Raw genomic sequence first — 16,336 nt, 5'->3', positions numbered from 1 at the left:
CGCACAGGCTGGGTTGGCTCTTGGTTTTGGGTCTGGCCGGGTGACCGCCTGGGTGGTGACGAGACTCTGGTCTGTCGCGACTCGCGAGGAGCGCGTTCTGAGTCACTGGGAGGTGGACCGCTGGAGCGCGACTCGCAGGTGTCAGCGCTTCCGTGGAGTTGGCCCGTGGACCACCGATCGTAGGTGTGAACATATAGGAATTTAATTAACGCTAACCAAATATTGAAATCATACAGAAAAATGTACTACATGATAGGAAATATCAAACAAACTTTCCTGTTTGCTCATTTTTCCGTGATAAATAGAAAAATCTTTCAGACTTGTTGCTATCTGTCGACAAAATAGAGCAAATAAAATATCTCTAACTATCTAAACATATTAAACAGACCTTTTAAGTTAGTTGACCAAAATAAATATAAAAATAAATAGTCTTGGTGTGTTTTCTGACTAAAAATACGTGCTTGACAACACAGGTCAAGCTAAGTATTGGTTAACCTGGGCCATGCCTCCCCCCCCCCTCCTGAGTTCATGACTTCATGTGCTAAATTTCCTTCACAATTAATCATGGTTCATTAGCACAAGCAAACAGCAGCGATAGAAGATGAAAATTTTAAGAGCCCTCTCATTTAGAGCTTGTTCGGTTAGACATGGATTCATTCTGGGTCAGGAGATAGAAATAATAAGAAATATAATAAGAGATCAGGATTCATTCCGGGTCAAAAAAACTAATTGCAATAAAATAGGCTTATGATAGCTTACATTAAAAGATAGGGAATTAATCCATGAGTCTAGAGGTGTGGAATTAATCCCGGTCTCTTGTTGTACCTATTATGAATCTATTTTGTTGCAATTAGTTTTTGACCAAAAATAAATTCTGATATCTTGTTATATTTTTTATTATTTCTATTATTTCCGGCTCGGAATGAATCCATATCTAACCGAACAAAACCTTATTTGGTTATGGGTGCCTCGAACGGTTCCAACTGGAATAGCAGGTTTATTTATTAAAGCAATGACCATCCACTCTAGACGAATGAGGCCTAAATAATAGTAGGAATCAACAACCATTTAAACCTGTGATGGACTTGTATTGCTGAGTCCTAATTTTAGGATCGTAGACTTCTTTCCACACCCCCGGCCCCCACATCTTAGTTGGGATCTAGCTCCGCCACTGGTTGACTATTAATATTGGCTATCCAACTTTTTTTTTGGAAATTATATGGTACAACTCAGACATTTACAACGCACGCACACTCGCCCCCTATGAACATATGTACGTAAACCCACCATATTCAAAAACTGAGCCGGCAAATTCTCGAGATGGACGAAGTCACCACAGGCGCCTCACTATCGATGGGAACGTCAGCTACCACTGAATGCACACTACCGTTAAATCCTAGAATATTCGCTTGCACAGGGAGTCCATGACCTGAGTGTGACACCCTAGGTGTCTGCACAATAAAAACTGTATTTGTTTGCTATGCTTCATGTGCTTGATTGCTTGAAAAAGGACCTGTTTGTAATTATAAAGGTTATATGTGTAATTATGATTTTATGCAAGGTCCTTTCTGCAGTTATATTTGAATTGGGTGTGCAATTATAGCTTTTGTGGATGGTATTTTTGCAAAATGTGGTGTAATCATTACTTGGCAGGAAACTTTTCAAATCAGCCCAAATTTGAAGTGAAATTTCATTGAAAAAGACAAGTTTCCTTTGAATTCAAATTCCCTTCTATGTTTTAAAAATTAGCACTCTATTCTTTGATCAAATAAATTTTTGCACAACATCAAAGTTGTAGATCTTGAAAAATTGAACAACTTTCATGTTGGTAACTTTTTCATTTGAGCCCTATTTTAAAAGTTATCGCTAGTTTACAGATTGGTCCCTGGAATTTTTGGAAATTGCGCTTAGGTCCTTTCTCCCCTTCCCAAGCCTGCCTGCTCTGTTTCGTTCAGCGCCGGTCGCCGCCAGTGCCGTGCGCCGCCCGCCGTGGAGAGCCGCCCCCGCGCCACCTCCTGCTTGTGCTGGCGTCCACTCGTCGCACTAGACCGCCTCCACCGCTTGTTGCCGTCGCGCTGTGCCCTCCCCGCTCGGCCATGCAGCGCAGACCGACCCCGCCAGGCGGCCATAGAGAGCCCAAACCAGAGGCCCAGCTCTCGATCTTTTCACGCGCCTGAGCACTACAAGAAGTCCCGCACGCTGTTCCTATCTTCTTTTCGCTAGTTCCCTAACCCCACACTCCAGAACGCGCCGCCGCTCCACACCGAACCCCGGCGAGCTCACCTCCGCCGCGGAGCCGCCACCACAGACCCGCTCCACCCCAATAGCCCCCACCATTAGCCGCGCCTCGTCCTAGCGCAGCTTCCCAGCCGCTTCTCGTCGCCCAAAACCCACCGGAGTTACCCCCGCCGCCGTGCTCCAAGCCCGCAAGCCGCCGCTTGCCGTCGACATCCGCTTTTCCGACCACCCCAGCTTCGATTCCAAGCACCAGGAGAACCGCCTCGACCTGCTCGTCCTTTTCCCCAACCCTACCCTCGCCGCTGGCGCTCGCCGTCGCCGGTAAAGGCCGGTCAACACCCGTGCCCTCTCTCTGACCGAGGCCAAGGACCGCGTGCTTGAATTTGAAAAAGCCCAGGGGGCTGTCTGTGATGTCAGTGACTCAGGGGAATAGTGCTACAGGGGCTTGTTTATAATAGTCTGATGTGATCTTTGAAATTCAATATCAATTCGTGGAAAATTCGTAAAAATAGCAAATCTGGATGTTTTGGAATCCTCTTGAAGAGATCTATGCAGTAGAATCATAATATGTTAGGCTTTTGTTGAAAGTTTTTGATGTACAAGTGGTTTTATGTCACTAGGTAAATAAAAGGCTAGTTATTTAATCTTTTTCTTATCTGATGATTAAAAGCTTGTCTTGCTCTGAAATTTTTATGGTAGTTTACTCATGTGACACTAGTTTTGGTATAAAAATTTCGTGCTCAGTTCTCATGTGTAGCTATTTATTTGATTTAATGTTTGCTTAGTAGACTTTAATTATGGTAAATAGTTTCTGTTCGTAATAAATCATGAAAATATTTCTGCATGCTATTCTTGAGTAGCTTAGCTTGTCCAGGAAGTTTGAGCACCAGTTCATGACTAGAACAGGAGCTAAAAATGAATCTTGCTAATCTGTTGTTCTGTTTTGTTTATTTTTTTCTCATAATTAATTCTGTCTAGATAAAATCATGAAAAATTCACAGTTGCTAGTTCATTTCTGTGTCAACCTCTTGTTAAACTTTGAGGTTCTGCTTTGTTCTAGTTTGACCTGTATAATTAAAGCTTGTTCTAGGTGTTGTCTGAATGAATGGTTTGTTGTGAATAAATGGCTACATGTCTTGCCATGATTTTTTACAGGATAGCTTAATCTGTTCATGTTCTGTTGAGCGTAATTTTTGCTAAATTTATTTCTGTTTGTTCTTTGAGTTGTTTATTTATTAGCAAACCTAGATTTAATTGCTATAGGAATCAACCACCACTCACTCTATGAAGTTGATATAGTTTTCTTGTGTTGTTGATCATGATGCCTTGTGTAGTTAGATTTGTTATTTAACTACCCTATAAATGATTGCCCATGTGTGTTTATAATGTTGTTCTTGCATTACATATAGATACGACTACTTTGTCGGACGGGACGTACGAGCTGATCCCGGAGTCTGACGGAGGTGATCTCAAAGCTCAAGTGAACACTGCGGTACTAACTGAAGCCCCGGACCAAAGTTCGGAAGAGCCTAGGGCTGAAATAGTTAGCAACTACCGAGAAGGCAAGCCCCGGACATAACCTATATTTCAAATCAATATCATTTATTGTTATTACTTGCTTATGCATTTACAGTTCTTAGGAGTTGAATTTAAACCCTAGATGCATGATCCTAGGAACCTATGTGCTGAACACTAGACTTAAGTTCGACTACTTGCTAAGCTTATAGGACCGGTAAAAGTCGAGTGATTGCCTGTCACTCGCGAGCTTTATAGGAATTGTTTGTTTACTTTCTGTTATCAATATAAGGACGACAGACGGGGTTGTATTCGATATCAAGACCTTATGTGAGACCCCGTCTGTGTTGATGAACTTGCTAAGGTCGCGGTGTGTGGTAGCGGTGGTTAAGTTTTTGAAAGTACTAGCCACATGCCGTAAATATGGTACGCGGCAAGCCTAGTAGCCAATTGGACCGGGGAGTGGATATACCTCCCACTCTCTCTTAGGGATAGGTTTTATTTTTATGTTGCGCAACACTACGACTTCGAGGTACAAGGTTCGGCCTTGGAGCCCTGTAGTCGGGGAGAGTGGCACTATCCACAAGCCGGAAAGAAAGGTCAACGGTTGTTTGGGAACGACCCGACGGTGTTCCAGACGTATGTGTTAGGTTTGCCTGGCCAGGTTAAGAAATTCGATTCGAATCGTCTGCTTCTCACAGTTTGGGACTGCTTGATCCCTTTGCCACACAGAGTAATAAGAGCAACAATATTATTTATCAATCTTGATATTTGCTTAGTTTTCTACCATGATTGAATAGTAGTTGCTTACATAGAATGGTTAATCAACTAAAATCTTGAAAGCTAAAACTTGAAAGTAAGGACCTACTCTTTATTGCTTTTCAGCAAAAAGGAAAATCAGAGCCTCACAAACCTTGCATAGTCTAGCTATAGTGGGCTACTTATACCCGTTGACGGTTAAGTCTTGAGGAGTATTAGAATACTCGGCCTTGCTGTTGAAACCCTTTTTCAGGTATGAGTTTTGAGGAACAGATCACTAGTTTGACCTACCCATGCTCTTTGCCTCCTGGCTGGTCCGTAGAGTGGGATACGTCTTCGGCCGGCAATGACTATGACGAGTGATACCATGCTTGGGCTAGCCTGGTATCCTTTTGCGACGTGTTGTAGCCGTCGTGTTTTATCTTCCGCTGTCTAAACTCTGAACTTATAGTTATGGCTTGTGTAACTGCTTTACTTAAGTTAGTTTTGTAATAATGGTTTGAACTGGTTTGTAATCACTACTGAACTTGCCTGTGTTGTAAAATTTGTGGTTGTAATATCTCTAGACTCGCCTTCGTGCGGGGTATGCTTGTTCGATCCGAGAACCGGTGGTTGTATCGGGACGTTACCCGACAGACCAAGAATTGTTCCGTTTGAAGTGCGTTTGAGCTGTTGTTACCTTTATGGTGATGGCCTGCGCACTTGAGCCGGGATAATTCAGGTGGTTCTGCCACACTGAGGTGCTAGATGAGGCTCATGTAACCACTAGGTTAAATACCAGCTTTCGTAATATTGGCTATCCAACTTGAAACTAGATGTTCATGCGTACTGGTTGGATGATGATAGTTTCTTCATGTAAGACGCATGATACGAGGCTTGTTGCTCATGTATGAATTATGAGAAAAAAGTTAGGAATCAAAAGTGCAAAATAATTATTATATGGAGCTAGGGATGGCAATGGGTACCCGAAACTTGAAACTCGATGGGTATTTACTCCATTAAGGTGTGGTTTTGGATAAACTTATAAACCTGTGTGTTTATTAATGGGCATAAAATACCCATTGAGTTTATGAGTACATGTTTGTTCCTACAAGACTCGAACCCGTAAATCCATGGGTTTTTAAAATCCGATCCAACCTAGTGCAGTTGTCATTTTATTTTATAAATTTATAATAAACTTAACACCCCTTCTTCTTCCCTTCTTATTTTGATGAACCCTAAATATTTTTGTGGCAGTTAGGATGTTTTTGCTTTACAGTTATAGTGTTTGTATCATGTATGCTATAATTTTTATGCTTAATATGCTAAATTTGTCAATTATGATAAAACTAGCATAGTAAAGTGTAGACCCACGGGTTACATGTCGATACCCATTAACCCGATGGGTACAGGTTTGGACGGAATTTTAAACTCGTCATGGGTATGAGTTTTTAATAGGTCTAGATATTTTTTGTGGGTATGGGTTTGGGATGGCGAAACCGGATGGGTTGTACCGGTTGCCATCCCTATATGGAGCTAATGAATGATCCAAAGCGATGTTGAGGTGTGTAACATATCATTGTAGTCTCCATTGAGGTAGTCTCTTGAGATGCTTACAAAGTTAAGAACAACTCAATCCCAATTCAGCGTCTCATAACAAGATCAAAACAAAATAATTTGAGCTATTGGAGAGCATGGTTTTCATACTAGACGATCTTTGTAGGACTACACAAGAAGTCACAAGTGAGAATGCGTCACCTTCATGCTACTTCAAAGATATATGTTTTTTAAGAAAAAATTAGAGATCTATTGCAGTCTTATCTTTTGTAGCTGACATGGAATTCTTCTTCTTTCCCAAGTTTCCACATGCAATACGAGGCCATCATACTCGTTCTTTCTTTCTTACCACTAGCCTACAACTCGTGCAACTGCACGAGTAAGTACTTTAGAGTTAAATATATCCATTTAACACTCCCTCCATTTTAAATTATAGTTTATTTCATTTTTATCCTAATAAAATGTATATAATTTTGACTAAGTTTGTGAAAAATATAGATCAAGACATATTTTAGTCTATCTAGTGAACCTAGTTTAATATTATAGATAATTATATATTTTTCTATAAACTTGATCAAATATAGATAAGTCTAACTAGGAACAAAACTAAATGACTTATAGTTTGGAATGAAGAGATTAGGCAAATAGAGTTTTTATTTACACATAACACATAGAACTTTAATATATATTTTTAACTATTTACAAGTAAATATACTTTAACTTGTATACATCGTAATCCTGACTAATGCGCTGGTAAGCCTAGCCCTATCTTATTGCCACTCATCTAGGTCAATACCACAGTATGTTGCTCATCACAAAAACATTTATTTTTGTTTTTGGAAAGGACTTTATACATAGATAGATATACACATATATCTGATTAAATCTTTGGGATAGACTCTCTGATTTAAATAAGAAAAGATTAACAAGAATAGTTAGGGTGGATGTGATGTTACCGACACTACTTCATATATTTAAATTTCAAAAGATCTAAATTATACATGATCTAATTTTTTCTGTAATAGCAGAGGTGGGTAATTAAGATATAGATATAGAATTCAAATTATGGTGGACCCAATATTTTCTATAATGGTAGATATGTGTAATTAACTATATATGAGATTTATTTTACACTAATTATTTATAATGGTATGTGGTTAATTTTTAGAAACAAAATAAATCCAACTACTATTATGATTATTACCATATATTAATTGATCGCTAGATATTTTGTTTTTAGATAATTTTTTAGAGTCCACCTAGTATGGTAGGTAGTTTGAGCGCATAGATCTCAAATTAGTTGGATCGCAAAAAAAAAACCCTTCTTCGTTCTCAAGTTATGTCTCGGGAACACGAACTACTCAAAGCTTGCTGGCCTGCTCCGGCCGACGTCCGCCCGCAGGCTGCTCGGTGCACGGACCTGGTCCTGGAACCGCGCCCAATAGGGACCCACGAGGTCAACGTCTCTCATTCGCATTCTCACGGTCTCACCCACCACGCCTCCTCGGAATCTCGCCCTCACGGCACACACGGGCCGCACGCCGCGTGGGTGGCACAGATTCGAAGGATCGGAGCTCGGCCCGTCCCACTCGGTCAAGGCAAGTGATCCGACGGGATTTTTTTTTTTGAGAACATCGGCCATTCACCCATCTGAAAACAGCCGCCCTCAACAATTTGAACGAATCCACTTAACTCTCCTCTGTACATTTTTTTGGCGACCGTGACTGAGTATATTTTTTATTTAAAAAAAGTAGTTACATACACAATCTTGATACGGCCAGACAAAGATTGACCGACACAAAAGCACAAAGGACTAAAAAACACTGAAGAAACGCACACACAAACGAGAAAACACAATAAAAAATACAGATAGCAACAAGCAACACGGGGAGAACAACGCGCTCAACCCACAAACCAAGGGAACCCACACCACCAATACAACCGAACCTGCAAGAAGGAACGCCACAACCAAGATTGCACAGTCACCGACGCAGCAGCAAGATCCCCAACGGCCAAGCATCCGCTAAAGGAGAATAAGAACCAAGGCGCCAAAGCATCCGCCCAAGCCGAGAGAGGTGGCAAAGCATCCACCAGAAGGCACGACCAGCTCAAAGAGACGGTGGCAAAGCATCCATCTACACGAACTTCAACCAGCAAGGCGGCAAAGCATCCGCCAGAATGAAGCGACCTGAGCAACCAAGAGTGATGGCGAGGACGATGAAGTGAAGGCAGGATCGGAGGGTCCGACGACAGTGGCAACCCGCGACGCGAGAACAAAGTGGATAGGGTAGGCACCCCAAGGCTCCAAAGCCGGCAGAGTACTGACAGCAAAAAGCCTCCAATGAGGAAGTGACGCCACTGGCGCCACCATTGCCGGACCATAAGGTCAAGGTTTTCACCTACAAAGCTCACCGGAGAGGAGGGAAGAAGGGAGGAACGGATGATGCCTTCAACATGGTAAGCGGCGCCCGAGGGCGTCGTCGTCATCGACCCACAAGCGGGCATGGCTTTCGCATGCACCCTCATTCTTCTCTCGAGAACGCAACGCCAAGGAAGCCAAGCGAAGCGAAAGAAATGGAGGCAAGGAAGCCCCACCGGCCCCACCAAACCGGACCCCATGGCCCCAGAAGGCCACGGACGCCGAAGAGCCACGGACGCCGAAGAGCCACCAGAGCCACGGCAGCCCAGACGGCGGCGGGCCACCCGTGACCCGCGTGCCGCGCGAAGCCAAGGGCCCACGCCGACCAGCCCCGCGGCAGCATCTCCGCCAAACGTGCAAGCACCGGCAGAGAAGGCGGGGGCCGCGCCAGCACTGCCGGGCGGAGGAGCGCCGGCCGAGCGGAGAAGCGCCGCGTCACGCCAGATCCGGCCACTGGCGACCCCGTCGGAGGAGGGGCGACCACGGTACCTGAGCTGAGGGGGAGAGGGGCTGAGGGAGGAGGGCGGCTGGCCGACTTCGGCGCAGACGCGGGCCGCCGCCCGCCCGGGACACCGGGCAGCGGCCACAGCGGTCGTCGGCGGGGCAGGAGTTGCGGGAGAGCGGGCCCTGCTGGTATGCTTCCTCAGATTTCTCCTCTGTACACTTTAGGCATAACAACTGGACACTTGGTAACTGAGTAGTATTGCTACACGAGTCCACGCGTTCCATTCCAACGATCCCAATCACAACAAATGCAGCATCAACGACGCATTTTACACGGTAACATTTGGCCATCGGCTATCGCTGCATCACAGCGACCACATACGTGTCCGCGCGAGGCGAGGCAGCTAGCACTAGCAGTGTGGCTTGTCCACCATGCTCCTGGCGAAGGCGTACCGGAACCTGGCGGCGTACGGCAGCCACTCCACGGCCTGCGCGGCCTTGCGCCGGCTCCCCGCGCCCCGCTGGCCGGCGGCGTCGTCCTGCTGCGCCCGGCCGTCGCCGGCCTCGCGCTGCGCCCACGGGAGGACGTCGTCGGGGCCCAGGGACGCCTCCCGGGCGTACCGCTCCACGAGGCGCGGCAGGAACACCTTCTTCTTGGACTTGCGCGCCACCACCGTCGCCTGCAGGAACTCCCGCTTGGCGCGCTCCAGCTCCTCCATCACGTTCTTCGCCGTGTACACCCGCAGCTGCAAAACGTGTAGATCCACCGCTGATGGTTAGAGAACGGACCATGGAGTATCAGATCGAGCACAGACCATGAATGTATGATGTGTGCTGCAGTGGTGAATGCGAGTACCATGGGGTCTGATGAAGCGCCGGTGCACAGGGCGAAAAGGGCCAGAGGCTGGCAGTCCAGCAGGCCGAACTTGAGCTGGACCAGCTGCTTCTCATCCGCGCATTTCTTACGCATCATCGCCGTCGAGAGAATGGACTCGAACCACTGCAGGCAGATACGTTCGATTCTCAGTTTAGCAGCTTGGTTATGTATATGTCAGTGAAATGACGATGATTGATGCAAATGTTCTTCGGTTTATTTCAGTAAACTGATAATCAATTCCTAACACAAAATTGGGAGAATGTTCAAGTGGTGTAGTTAAGGTGGGTGCTCAAAGTTTTTTTTTTAAAAATTTATACAGATTATTATGATTCTAATCTGAAGTTTTCCAGCTTTGCATGAATCATCAAACAAAAAACTGTAACTTCAGCGTGATACTGCAATACATACACGACCAAGCCGTGGAGATCTGAAGCACAGCAAGGCGTATTCAATGGAATTGGCAGTAACGGCGTGTTCTCCAATGTTGTAGGCAGCCTGCGGTAGGGCGAGTTACTTGTTAGTAACAGTTACAGCAACGAGTAACAAACTATTCACAGCACGATGCGTCAAAGCAAAGCATTCCAGGATACCTTCCAGTGGCCAACCACAAATCTACTTATTAGGAAAAAAAAATGTCTCACCTTGTGAAATAGTGCCATTCTTTTCAGCGAGCTGTTAGGAACTCCGTATGCCAGATATGCCTGCAAGTGAATAACAAACAGATTAATAAGGCAGTAATACAATAAAACAAGAACTCTTAAGCAAAGTCACTGTAGAATATTCAACATTACATGCATGATAAGAGAATTGTACACATTAATCCAGAAGGCCAATTTAATACTGTTTTCTGACATGCTCAGATCAACCCTTTCAAGCTGCTCCACAAGCAACCTAAACTCCAAGACAGAAAAAAAAATTGTTACTTGGGATTTTCAGAGGACACATTACCTGAGGGTAAAAATTTGCAGTATTTTATTTTGGACCAACCTGTAGTGAGTAATCGCATAAGAGACATCTGGCATCTGGTTCTTGTCAACTGATATGGAAGCTATTTCCACAGTACAACTGTTGTTTGATGAACTATTTTCCTCCCCGTTCACCCTCCGAGGAAGTATGACATTTGTCGATGATCTTGACAAGAATGGTGAACGGGCCTTTTCAGGCTTTTCTGGTGCCTCAGCGCGCAGAAGGTAGTATATGGAGGCCATGCATCTAACCATTTCTTCTGATATTTTGCTTGGGCATTGATAAAGGTGATCTTTCAGAGTGCGGGCCAGAGAACTACTCCCAGAATAAGGTAACTTTTCATAAAAAAATAGAATTCAAAATTAGCCTACTGCATGATCTTCATTGTTCAGTAGATGAAAAGGCTATTCTGTATTCTGACTTGAAATCATTTGGTATAAAAGTACATGTCGGATACCAACTGCATGTTTCTGAAAGTGAGCATGAAAACACTACATTTTTCCTCAAAAAAGCAGACAAGAGGAACACTTTGAATTTTGGTTGAAATGGAGTAAACAAGTGGTTGAAATGGAATAAACAAGGTGTTTTAGAGCAGGCATATCAGTAGAGTAAAGTTGTTCATTTTTTCTTTTTAAATAGGTGCACTGAAGTAGCAAAGTGATAGATTGATTTGCAGTTAATATTTGAAATTAGATAGATGAGCATGTTGCAAGAATTGTTTTCTTGTGTCACCTTTTTCGGATCTGGTGGGAATGATGTAGGATGGATATCCAACGTTTCACTTGAGAAAGATTGATGCTTGATCTTGGCCTTGACCATATTCTTGGTTCTTCCCGACTCGGATAGCGACTCCATGATGTGGAAAGGCTGAATTGGGAGCTTCTTGGATGAGCAGAACGCACTTGATATTATGCTTGGCTGCCTTCTAGCCCTAGTAGTGATATTCTTTGTGTGTGCGGGGGACGAAATACCAGAGCTCTGCCCCGATGATGGCCCAGACATGCACTGATCAAAGATGCTTCTGTAGAGAGTAAGAACGTGCTGCTCGCGGTTGGCGATTTCCTCCTCGAGCAATTCAATCTCACCTATCAGTTCCTTTGTCTGAAGGGAGAACAGCAATCAGTTGTTAGAATTGTTAAAGTATATTAGACAACTCCGGATATGGTTAGTTTAGGATTGATTGTAATCTCGGGATAACCTTCCTTATCTCTAGGAGAGGCTACTTGCCCTCCAAGTCATGTACTCTATATATACCGCCCAATGGGCTCAATGCAATACATCGACCACATTATACGCATCCTACTTTCCTACATGATATCACGAGTTAGGGTTTCAACCTAGGCTCCCGCTTCTGCTGCCGTCGCGCCGTCCCCGGGGAGATCGATCTCCGCCGGGGGCCGCGCCCTCGTAGGATCAGCGCGCGGATCCCTCTGATCCGCCGCGCCGTCGCGTCGTCAAGCAGCAGAAGGACCTACCTCCTGTGGTGATGCGATCTCGTCGGCTCCCTCGTCGCCCCTTCCACGCCGACTCCCCCCGTGCGCGTGGCCCCGTGCTGGCCCTCTCTCCTCCTGCGCCGTCGCTGCCCTGTGCACGACCGTGCGGCTGCGGAGGAGGCACGAGGTGCGCCAAGCCGCTGCGCCATCGGAGCCGCGAGATCGGGCCGGGTTACCGCGCCGCCGGTCGATTCCGGCGCCGCCCGTCGAGATCCGCCGCCGGGACGAGCTGCAGCGGGGCCACCCCGCTCCGCCCCGGCCTCCACGCTACTCCACCACGACACTCCTCCGCCGTCGCCGGCGGGCCGTGCCATCGTGGGGGCGGCGCCCATCTCGCTTCCCCCTGCTGCTCGCCACCGGTCACTCCCGATCTGCCAGAGCACTGACGCTCCCCCTCACCACCGGCGCCCTGCTGCTGGGTCCTTCCGACCTGAGTGCGGGCCCTGCATCCTCGAGGGCGGGCGGGTGCCCGGCCATGGAGTCCGGGAGGGACAGTCTCTCCTCTCACCTTTTGATTTTTCCCTCCGTCCTTGACCGTGAGAAGGAGATAAGGGAGGGGGAGGGAGCAGTCTAGGGGGACCCGAGATTGTACCCCATGATTCGTCTGCTGCTGCTGTTTTTCTTTTCTGATCTAAGATCGGTTTGCGTCGCCCTGCCGTTCGTCGCCGCTTCATCGTCGACACTCCCGAAGGACGAGGTTGTTGCTGCGCCATCCAGGCTGCAGCGACGACGTTCGTGATCAAGCCACCCTATCGGTGTCGTCGCCTTTTCAGGCGGTGGCGCCACTCGCCGCCGGTCTTCGTCAAGCAGGCGCTCGATCCGCCTCCGCGCCTCCAGTCGTTCTCGCAAGGACATCGCCGCCGATGTTCCTGAAGGAAGACGTCGTCGCCACCCCTGATCTGAGCGCGACACTTGCTGCAACCTGCGCTGTCGCCACCCCTGTCCCGAGCATGACCTAAGTCGCAAACCGCGCCGTCTACCATCGTCATCCGCCGCACCGTCCTGCTGCTGTCTTCGGCAAAAAGCTGCTGAGTTTGTGTACTCGAGCACCTCGACGACGCTTCGACCCGCGCCCCCTCCACGGCTTCGACCACGTCCGCCTCGACTTCGGCTACTACGGCACTAAAGGGCTATCATCTGCATGAGTCTCCAGTCAAAGCTTTCGCACCGGCGTTCCGACTGCAGGGGGGATACGTCTCCATTGTTCTCCAGTCTGACCGTTCGTGTTGCTACCGCTACGACTGCGGAGGGGGGGGTGTTAAAGTATATTAGGCAACTCCGGATATGGTTAGTTTAGGATTGATTGTAATCCCGGGATAACCTTCCTTATCTCTAGGAGAGGCTACTTGCCCTCCAAGTCATGTACTCTATATATACCGCCCAAGGGGCTCAATGCAATCAATACAATACATCAACCACATTATACGCATCCTACTTTCCTACAAAAATGCAATCAAACAGTAGTAGCACTTGAGTACCAGAGATGTAACACTTTCCCTTGCATGATCTCTTGATCTGGCAATTGCTGTTCCGTTAACTTGCATTAAACAATACGAATATAGATTTTTCAGGGCTAAATAGGTATCTTGTTAGACAATCGATTTTTCGTGTCCAGTCCATATGAAATAAATTACTGAGCACTTGCAAACTTCAAACTTGCGGGCGACATGGAAACGATGAGAGCACTCTACATGGAAATGTACACTCTACAGCAGACTTGATTGTCATGTACGGTGCACGAACCAACTGCAATCTGCAAGGGGGAAATTTGCAGCGGCAAAATAGCAGGTCAGTCGTACCTGCGCTGGGAAATGCCTATGGCCAGGAGATAGAGTGCTGGATGCTCGGCCAATCGCCCGATCAAGCATGACCCTGATGGACCTCTCCTGATGCAAATGCAGCTGCAGCTGCCTAACCTGCCAGAATTCAGAAACAGTTATTCACACGATCAGTCAGCATCGACTCCGGATCGAAAGCTGCTTCTTTCGTTTTGCTCCTCACATCATTCTCCAGCGACACGCGGTGGTTCGGCGACGCGTTGGGCCTGTGATCTCGCGGCCCCTGGTGAACCGATCCTCCGGCGATGGTGGCCCAAGACCTCCTCGCGTCCGGCGGGTTCTGCCAGAGAATTCACAACGCGCCGGCGGTCAGTGACAAGTAATCCTCATAGTCCCGTGCGGTGAAGAGTTCGGTAATCCCCAACCTTGGACGAGCATGGAGTGAGAGTGACGGCAGCTTGGCCGCAGCGTTGCTCCGCGGCGCCGCCATGCTTGCACGCCTCCGCGTTCCTGTCAGAGGACGCGCTGCACCACGAACCGCGGCGCCGGCGAAGTTAGAGCATCGAAACTTCGAACTCCAGATGTCAGGGGAGACGAAGCAGAGTAGGGAGAGAAAAAAAAAAGGATCGGTTGACGGCAGCAGCATGCGGAGACCGACCTCTTGGACCGCCGGTGTCGCGGCAAGGAAGCGGGCACGGCGGCGGCGGCCTTGGGCGCGCACGCCGCCGAGACCGCGACCTCCGGTTCGCCGTCGTTGTTTTTCTCGGCCGGTCCTTGCCCTCCGGTCGCCACCGCCCCTCCCGCCTGCTCCATCATTTCTTCCTTGTGGCCTGTCATGGATCCCGGCGCCGGCGTGCCTGGCGGAGCTAGCTAGCGCAGTTGCCACCTAGGCTGCCCACCACACCACTAGTACATCGCACGCCTCGACATCGATCCAGACGCTGCTAGCCGCGCGTTTATGTGAGCAGCGATGAGCAGCAGCAGGGCAGGCAAAGAGCATCCTGCGCGCAGGCCCGCGTCGCCGGCGATTAAATACGGCGTGGTGGCGGTAATGGCTCCTGCGGGTTTGCAGCGGGGCTGCACTGGCGACGGAGGGGGGAATTAGAAACGAGCTGGAGACTGGAGTGGCATGCACTGCGCAGCGCACAGGCGCGCAGCACAGCTGGGGTGGGTGTGGCCGTGGCGAACTGGCGACTGGCGAGGGAGGGGAGGGGGAGTAACTGCGCTGCCGGCGTGGGGGGGCCGGGGCCGGACGGACGACGGGGCCGAAGGGGAGCGAAGGGGTTGGCCCGTGGTTGGTGAGCCGCGTTAATGCCTGCGCTTTCCCTGCACTGCACACAGCTGCGCTGAGGTCTGAGTCACAGTAATGGAGCAAGAGCAAGGACTTCGCCCATTGCCATGCCGTGACTCCCAGTTACGGACTTGCCCCCCTCCTCGATCTCCCTCTCTGGAAATGGCCAAACGGGCGGTGTTTCTTGCGTGTGCGGTTGACTAGAGCTTCGAGAGCTGCTGCCGCCAGCCGCCGCCGCTTGTGCCGAAAACTTTGCTTTTTTGTGCGACGAGCTAGTGCCACTGCACCTAACATCCATTGACCAAATTCCGTGCCCGCGGAAGAGTCAAAAACCTGCAGAGTATGAGTATCACTTGGCGCTCCCATAGTCAGACTATGGGATGAGCTCCCCAGCAACGCCCATTGATGACTCGATCGTGTCTCGACTCTCGACTCGCCACCGAGGCTAGCCGCTGGTGTTCTCTCTCCTCTGGAGCTCCCCAGTGGACCCTTCTCCGCTGCTAAAACACTGTAGCGGGCAACGGCCGTGGAACTGGGCCTCTACAGGCACAGGATCACGACCTCACGCGGCAGTTAGGTGTCGGTATGAATGCTGGCGTCAATGTGCCCCCGCTTACCTGCCCGCTCCACGGCCACGGCTCGTAGCTCCTCGGCGGGACGGGTGACCTGTGTTTGATTGAGGCCAGCACATCGAATCTTCAAACACATATATAAAATATTAAATATAATTGAAAAAATAATTAATTATACAGTTTAACTGATTACTATGAGATGAATATTTTAAATATAATTAGTCTATGATTAGACATTATTTGTCAAATAACAACAAATATGTTACAGTACCAAAATCCAAATCTTTTCACCAACTAAACACATCCTGAGTAGCATTACTCGTGCTAAAAAAATTATATGCATTATGCATGCAGTACTAAATGAAGTCTATTTACAAAATTTTTTCACATATGAGTGTAACTTTGCGCGACGAATCTAATGACGATTAATTAATCTATAATTGGCTAC

The 16,336-nt window shown here is 47.8% G+C and overlaps 1 protein-coding gene across 1 annotated transcript; it reads right to left on the bottom strand.

Annotated features, from left to right (window-relative positions):
* Nucleotides 1–9,152: 9,152 nt before the first annotated feature.
* LOC120691270 lies at nucleotides 9,153–15,210 on the bottom strand. Its single transcript, XM_039974311.1, has 11 exons — nucleotides 14,684–15,210; nucleotides 14,451–14,550; nucleotides 14,249–14,365; nucleotides 14,047–14,163; nucleotides 11,487–11,855; nucleotides 10,776–11,089; nucleotides 10,580–10,679; nucleotides 10,430–10,489; nucleotides 10,197–10,283; nucleotides 9,768–9,911; nucleotides 9,153–9,657 (listed from the first exon to the last, which is right to left on the bottom strand). The coding sequence occupies exons 1-11, from the start codon at nucleotides 14,860–14,862 to the stop codon at nucleotides 9,322–9,324; spliced, it is 1,923 nt and encodes a 640-aa protein (XP_039830245.1). The 5' UTR covers nucleotides 14,863–15,210; the 3' UTR covers nucleotides 9,153–9,321.
* Nucleotides 15,211–16,336: the final 1,126 nt, after the last annotated feature.

Source organism: Panicum virgatum, chromosome 9N (genome assembly GCF_016808335.1).
Source record: "Panicum virgatum strain AP13 chromosome 9N, P.virgatum_v5, whole genome shotgun sequence".
In the NCBI taxonomy this organism is placed as follows: domain Eukaryota; kingdom Viridiplantae; phylum Streptophyta; class Magnoliopsida; order Poales; family Poaceae; genus Panicum; species Panicum virgatum.
Note: the sequence above shows the minus strand (reverse complement) of the source record. Positions and strands in the feature narration are given on the sequence as shown.